The sequence below is a fragment of the Enhydra lutris genome, unplaced genomic scaffold (assembly GCF_002288905.1).
Source record: "Enhydra lutris kenyoni isolate GAN:26980312 unplaced genomic scaffold, ASM228890v2 scaffoldscaffold4, whole genome shotgun sequence".
In the NCBI taxonomy this organism is placed as follows: Eukaryota; Metazoa; Chordata; class Mammalia; order Carnivora; family Mustelidae; genus Enhydra; species Enhydra lutris.
In genome coordinates this window covers 738382-746246 of record NW_019154088.1, presented here as the reverse complement: position 1 = coordinate 746246, position 7865 = coordinate 738382, and the positions used below count along the sequence as shown (strand labels likewise).

General features: G+C 39.2%; 1 protein-coding gene across 1 annotated transcript; it reads left to right on the top strand.

Annotated features, from left to right (window-relative positions):
* The first annotated feature begins 1060 nt into the window (after nucleotides 1-1060).
* LOC111162480 (olfactory receptor 11G2-like) lies at nucleotides 1061-2029 on the top strand. The gene is given in 1 exon segment (XM_022526934.1): nucleotides 1061-2029. A coding segment is annotated over 1 exon segment (963 nt). The 5' UTR covers nucleotides 1061-1066.
* Nucleotides 2030-7865: the final 5836 nt, after the last annotated feature.

Below are 7865 nucleotides of genomic sequence, written 5' to 3'. Positions count from 1 at the left end.
TTTTAAATAAAACCTGCTTTCAGTTCCCCTTTATGAGAAATAAACAGATAATCACTTGGAATTTAACCTGAGATCTGATACAGACAAATTTAAAGCTGGGCAAAAGCATACAGAAGAGTGCTGAGTGCTCATAATGCAGTCATCATCTCCCCAACCCTTCCCACCCTAGCTGAGGCCAGGAAAGCCCTGTGGTAATAGACATTGAGACCAAGATGGCTAGAATCTTAGAATTTCTTAGGGGCACATGACCACCCTTAACCTGGGAATTAAATAAATGTCCTAAACCAACTTGACCAAGAGAAGGGGTTCCAGCATACCATTGCATCCTTACCCCAGAGAACAGATCTTTTCCAATCAGGTCAGATTATTGATGTTAATTTTATTTTCCAAGCCATCCATCCAAATGGCCTTAAGTACTATTTTTTTCAGGTAGTTTTCTCCAGCAAACTTGATGGATTTGCTCATGAAATTGGTAGATAATGCCATTAGAGAGAATTAGGTTAAAATATAGCCTAAACATCATGTAATTTTTAACTGAAATCAAAAGTCCCACATTTTTCTTGCTCTGGAATCCCATGACCAACAAGGCACCTGACCACAAGCAGCTGCATGAACAGCTGACTGTTCATGGAGTTCCTAAAGGCAATGTATTTATCCATTCATTTAAAAAATTACAGAAAGTCTTCTAAATGCAAGGATCATCTATAGCTCTAGTCACCTCCATGACACTGCTGCTGGACATAACAATAACCTCAGCCTACTCTTACAAAGACATTTGTCAAGAAGAGAGCTAACCCAGTATATTTAGTTTAAGAGGAGAGAAAAAGAATTACACATAATAATGTCAACCTGCATTGCGTTCTACTACCTGGGATAAGCTAAAGGCTATAGGGATTTTTAATCTATTTTGTTCACTGCTATACCCCCAGTATCTAGAAAAAATACCTCGCCAACAGTAAACATTCAATAAATATTAAATTCATAATGAATAAATAAACTAATCTCAGTTTCTTCTTTGGACAAAGAAAATGAAACCTCTCCACTGTTCCAGGAATATTCAGTAATTATGGGTTCTTTCATAGCTCCCAGATACATGAAAATCTCCAAAACCCTCAACAACTCCAGCACCATCACTGGCTTCATCCTCCTGGGGTTCCCTTGCCCCAGGCAAGGGCAGATCCTCCTCTTTCTGCTCTTCACCCTTCTCTACCTCCTGACCCTCATGGCCAATGGGTCTATCATCTGTGCCGTGCGCTGGGATCAGAGACTCCATACTCCCATGTACATCTTGCTTGCCAACTTCTCCTTCTTAGAGATCTGCTATGTCACTTCCACTGTCCCCAACATGTTGGCCAACTTCCTCTCTGACACCAAGGTCATCTCCTTCTCTGGGTGCTTTCTCCAGTTCTACTTTTTCTTCTCCTTGGGATCTACAGAATGTTTTTTCTTGGCTATTATGGCATTTGATCAGTACCTTGCCATCTGCCAACCTCTACACTATCCAACCATTATGACAAGACGTCTCTGTACCAATCTGGTGGTCACCTGCTGGATACTTGGTTTCCTCTGGTTCCCAGTCCCTATCATTGTTATTTCCCAAATGTCCTTCTGTGGGTCCAGGATCATTGACCACTTCCTATGTGACCCAGGTCCCCTATTAGCACTCACCTGTGCCAGAGCCGCAACAATGGAGTTCTTTTGGATGATTTTAAGTTCTTTGCTTTTATTTATTCCTTTCCTCTGCATCATAGTATCCTATACTCTGGTCCTCAGAGCTGTGTGGAGGGTCCCTTCAGCAGCTGGATGAAGAAAAGCTTTCTCTGCCTGTGGCTCCCATCTGGCTGTGGTTTCATTGTTCTATGGCTCAGTGATGGTCATGTATCTGAGCCCAACATCTGAACATGAATCTGGGATGCAGAAGCTTGTGACCCTGTTTTATTCTGTAGGAACCCCACTCATTAATCCTGTCATCTACAGTCTGAGGAACAAAGATATGAAATATGCCCTGCAGAAATTTTTAGGAATATAAAAATTTTTACTTTGGTAAAAAAAAATCTTTGAGTAACTAGCCTACCTTCATACTTCTTCAGGTGAAAAAAATATTAATAACCAATACCACTCTGAGAATTGTTCATCCTATTATTGAACTTTTTCATTGTGGCTGTTCATACTTTTCCTAGAATCATTAGAGCACGAAAGGACTTAGAGACATTATCCAATTCCCTCACTTTATAGATGAAGAAGCTGGAGAATGGAAATTTTGAGGGACCTGCTCTGGTCATAATTTTATAATGCACAGAATTTTTTTTTATTTTTTAAAGAGCTGCTCTTTCTATCCACATAATAAACTATAAGAAAATATGTTTGCCATTCAGATATGCAGCCATCAAATAGTCTTTCATCTGAGCAGGGAGAAATATGTATATTACTGATAGAAATGTAAACTGGTACAACTTCTACTTAGAACAAATCACAAACAATTTAACAAACTTTAAAATGCATGCTATCCATTAACCCAGCAATTACACTCATTCCTAAATACCTAGTCTACACATACAAGCACACATATGTGAAAATATGCATGCAGAAGAATATTCATTGTTGCAATGTTGTAATAGCAAATTACTAGAAACCACTTAAGTGCCCATTTATTGAGACCTGTTTAGGTAACTTATGATGTGCCCATGCAATGGAAAATGAAACTTTTTTAAAATGAGGGAGTTTAGATGTACAGATATGGAACCATTACAAGTTACTTTGTTAAGTGAATAAATGATATAATCTGTCATTTCTGTTTAAAATTATAAATTTATATATTTTTTAAAGGATAGAATATCTTTTCAAAGGATAGATATGAAACCTAACAATGGTTTCACTTGGGAAGAGGATGGAGGGTGTCTTGGATACGAAAGAAAGGAAAAGATTTATTTTCCCCCTGTACCCTTTGTTATCCCAGAGACAAAATTTTATTGATGTTGATGATGATGATGATGACGATGTCATCTCTACTGGCAAATTTTCCAAGAATTGGGTACTAAGGAACAGTTCTCCCACAATTCCTGAGTCCCTTGCATAATCTATAAAGGAGGCTGCCTTCCATAACATATGAAGGAGCCAGGATCGAAGAGTCCACAGACATCATTTCATTCAGACTTCTTTGTTCTGGAGAGAGCAAATGGGAATTACTTTGTCATCTGAGAATTTGTGGGAGGAAATAAACTGCATTAAAATTATAACCAGACTCTTTTCAGAACTATTATATTTATATTCTTTATTGCTTACTCATTAATTAAAAACATTTAATGAGGGATGCCTGGGTGGCTCAATCGGTTAAATTGTCTGACTCTTGATTTTGGCTCAGGTCATGATCTTGGGGTCATGGGATCAAATCTTGTGTGAGGCTCTGAACTCAGCTGGAACTCTGCTTCTCTCCATCTGCCCCTCTTCCCACTCACACACCCTCTCAAAATCAAATATATTAATCTTTAAAAAATTTAATGAACTACATCAATGTAGAAAAGAAAGTCCCTGCATTTGTGGAATTTACAATCTAGTGAGGGAGACCAATAATAACCAGATAAACATATAATTCCAGTTAGTCATAGTAGTATAATTAAGAATGAGGGAGAAAAGAAATTTTGTAATCATGTGTGGTGATTTTAATTAGACTTACTGTGGTGATGATTTTCCAATATGCACATATATCAGACCTTTACATTGTATAACTGAAACATGACCTTGTATGTTAACTATCTCTCAATAAAATATGAATATATGAGTATAGAAAATGTTAGGGAGTGAAATGTCATTCCCTACTACAACACTCAAAAGAGGCAGTAGAGTCTTGTTGCAACACCTAGCTTGATGTAAATGGGATGACAGAAATGACAACCCTAAGTCATTCCATTAACATTCACTAACTGCTGGCCTTTCTACATTTCACAGATACATGAACATTTTAACACGTCCAAAATGCTAACACTCCGATTCCTCTCACCCCAAGGAGTTTTGGATCCTCCTCTTTGTGCTCTTCCTTATTTGTCCACTAAAAGCACTACACCCCACAAGCTCCATTGTGTATGGCTTCCTGCTAAATAAAACTAATGGGAGACACCATCAGGAGATCAGAGGGTAGAAAGAGAGAGAAGTTAGCTTCAACACAGCCCATAGACCCAGGAAAATGGATCCCATTATTCCTATACTTTAGAGTGCCTCACTCTGCTCACTTTGTTTCCTAACAGTATGGTGACTGACCATGCGACCAACAAAATTTCCCACAGAGGGCCTCACCCTCTCCTTTTCTAGATCAAGCTCTGAGTACTCAGGTCTCTGGAATTCCCTTCTCTAATGGCCCCAAGCCCACTTCCCTGGACTGTGTGAACATTTTCCCTTAGTCTATCATCTGAATGGCAGTCTGTGTGTACATCCCTGGATCACAGAGGTGACAACAGGGTTATTTGAAGGGGTATGGACAGAGCCTGGATATACAAGCTAGGTGTCCTCCTATGTGAGTATATGAGGGCCTCTCACATTGTCAAACTGATTCATGGGTAGAAAGAGAAAGGAGTGAGCCACAAAAGAAAGGGCCTGGAGTAAGAGTTCAGCTCTCTCTGCACCACAGTTCTGCATGAAACTCTCAGGAATCTCAGAATTCTACTTCTGAACCTAGTTTTCTAAGTCCATACAAAGTACACCTGAAAATGTAGAAGGATAGGACATATTTTACAGAAAACTGTTAGTTTGATTTTTACTTTTAAATATTTAGACATATTGCATATGGGAGTCCACTTGTATTTTTGCCCTGGGCCCTATGAATGTTATGGCTCAGCCTGGATGGTATATATCTTCTGTGTTCACTACTAGGTTCTAACAATGGCTACATCTCTCTAGGAATATAGGTTCTCTCAGATGATACCTGCTTTACTGCTCTCGCACTTATGGGGCTTCTGTAACACTATTTCCTCTTCTGACCTTGTGAGGTCTCGGGTAATAATAGTTTCTCTGTGTTACTAGGCTCTGAGTGGCTCAATATCCATTCTGGATTACCTTAACTCTATCTGTGCCTCTATAAAAATTCTCTTCATTAGGGTCTCTTCAATTGTGTTCCCTGAATGAACTATTCTCACCAAAATACTAGCCAATAGGATCCAACAGTACATTAAAAAGATTATTGACCATGGCCAAGTAGGATATATTCCTGGGCGGCAAGGTTGGTTCAACAACTGCAAACCAGTCAATGTGATACAATACATTAAAAAAAGAAAGAACAAGAATCATATGATACTCTCAATAGATGCTGAAAAAGCATTTGACAAAGTACAACATCCTTTCATGATCAAAATTCTTCACAGTGTAGGCATAGAGGGTACATACCTTAATATCATCAAAGATATCTATGAAAAACACACATCAAATATTATCTCAATGGGGAAAAACAAAGCTTTTCTGCTAAGGTAAGGAACATGGCAGGGATGTCCATTATCACCACTGCTATTCAAAATAGTACTAGAAGTCCTAACCTCAGCAATCAGACAAAAAGAAATTAAAGACATCTGAATCAGCAAAGAAAAAGTCAAACTATCACTCTTGGCAGATGATATGATACTATATGTGGAAAACCCAAAAGACTCCACTCCAAAACTGCTAGAACTTGTACAGGAATTCAGTAAAGTGTCAGGATATAAAATCAATGCACAGAAATCAGTTGCATTTCTATACACCAACAGCAAGACAGAAGAAAGAGAAATTAAGGAGTCAATCTCTTGTACAATTACACCCAAAAGCATAAGACACCTAGGTGCTACTGCCCCTCAGAACAATTTGTTACTTAAACTATAACCCCTGGAGGATTTTACTAGTTGCCAAGCACATTTAGATATGGCCTTAAGAAAAACATATATTGGCAACAGGTCTTTGGGGAGAAGGACAATATACCGTGAAGCTGGGCAGCTGGGGATGCCTGGCTCGCTCAGGACGGAAGGCCACCCCTTCACAGAAGCTGGGCAGCTGGGAATGCCCGGCCAGCCCGGGGGGAACACCGCCTGCTTCAGGGAAGCCGAGCACCCAGGAATGCCTGGTCAGCTCAGGGTGGAACGAAATACTGCCTGCTTCCCTTTTCCGTTATCACTCCTTTCTCTTCTCAGAAGTGCCCAGTTGTTTTTTAGATGACTCCTTTGAATGTGCTTGGTTAACTATAAACTTTGTCCTCCTTCTTGCTTGTCCGCAAGACAGGTGACTAACAATTGATTTTCATTAGTCCTTCTGTTGGCTATTGTTTCTATCTCATAAAAGTGAGACTGGAGTTGCTCATGGCAACAGTCTTTTCGACTGTTGTCCCCTGCTCCCAATCTCTTGCAGCTGACTTCTTTGTGCCTAATTCTTCTCCTGTCGCCAACTGGAAGTGGCACCTAGGAATAAACCTGACCAAAGAGGCAAAGAATCTGTAGTCAGGAAACTATAGAATACTCATGAAAGAAATTGAGGAAGACATAAAGAAATGGAAAAACATTACATGCTCATGGATTGGAAAAACAAATAGTGTGAAAATGTCTATGCTACCTAAAGCAATCTACACATTTAATGCAATCCCTATCAAAATACCATCAATTTTTTTCAAAGAAATGGAACAAATAATCCTAAAATTTATATGGAACCAAAAAAGACCCCCAACAGCCAGAGGAATGCTGAAAAAAGAAAGCATGGTGGTGGGTATTATGGAGGGCACATATTCCCTGGAGCACTGGATGTGGTGTATAAACAATGAATTTTGGAACACTGAAAAAAAAAATACAAAATCTAAAAAATAAATAAATAACAAGATCTTAGCAAACAGAATCCAACAGCACATTAAAAAGATTATCCACCATGACCAGGTGGGATTCATTCCTGGGCTACAGGGATGGTTCAACATTCGCAAATCAATCAATGTGATAGAACAAATTAATATGAGAAGAGAGAAGAACCACATGGTCCTCTCAATTGATGCAGAAAAAGCATTTGACAAAATCCAGCATCTGTTTCTGATTAAAACGCTTCAATGTATAGGGATAGAGGGAGCATTCCTGAACTTCATAAAATCTATCTATGAAAGACCCACAGCAAATATCATCCTCAATGGGAAAAAGCTTGCAGCCTTCCCTTTGAGATCAGGAACACGACAAGGATGCCCACTTTCACCACTCTTGTTCAACATAGTATTAGAAGTCCTAGCAACAGCAATCAGACAACAAAGAGAAATAAAAGGTATCCAAATTCACAATGAAGAAGTGAAACTCTCTCTCTTCACAGATGACATGATTCTTTATACGGAAAACTCAAAAGACTCCACCCCCAAACTACTAGAACTCATACAGCAATTCAGTAACGTGGCAGGATACAAAGTCAATGTACAGAAATCAGTCGCTTTCTTATACACTAACAATGAAAATACAAAAAGGGAAATTAGAGAACCGATTCCATTTACTATAGCACCAAGAACCATAAGATACCTGGGAATAAACCTAACCAAAGAAGCAAAGGATCTGTACTCAAGGAACTACAAAACACTCATGAAAGAAATTGAAGACACAAAAAGATGGAAGACCATTCCATGCTCTTGGATCAGAAGAATAAACATTGTTAAAATGTCTATACTGGGGGTGCATGGGTGGCTCAGTGGGTTAAACCCTCTGCCTTTGGCTCAGGTCGTGATCTCAGGGTCCTGGGATCCAGCTCCACATCAGGTTCTCTGCTCAGTGGGGAGCCTGCTTCCCTCTCTCTCTCTGCCTGCCTCTCTGCCTACTTGTGATCTGTCTGTCAAATAAATAAATAAAATCTTTTAAAAAAATGTCTATACTGCCTAGAGCAATCTATACTTTTAATGCCAT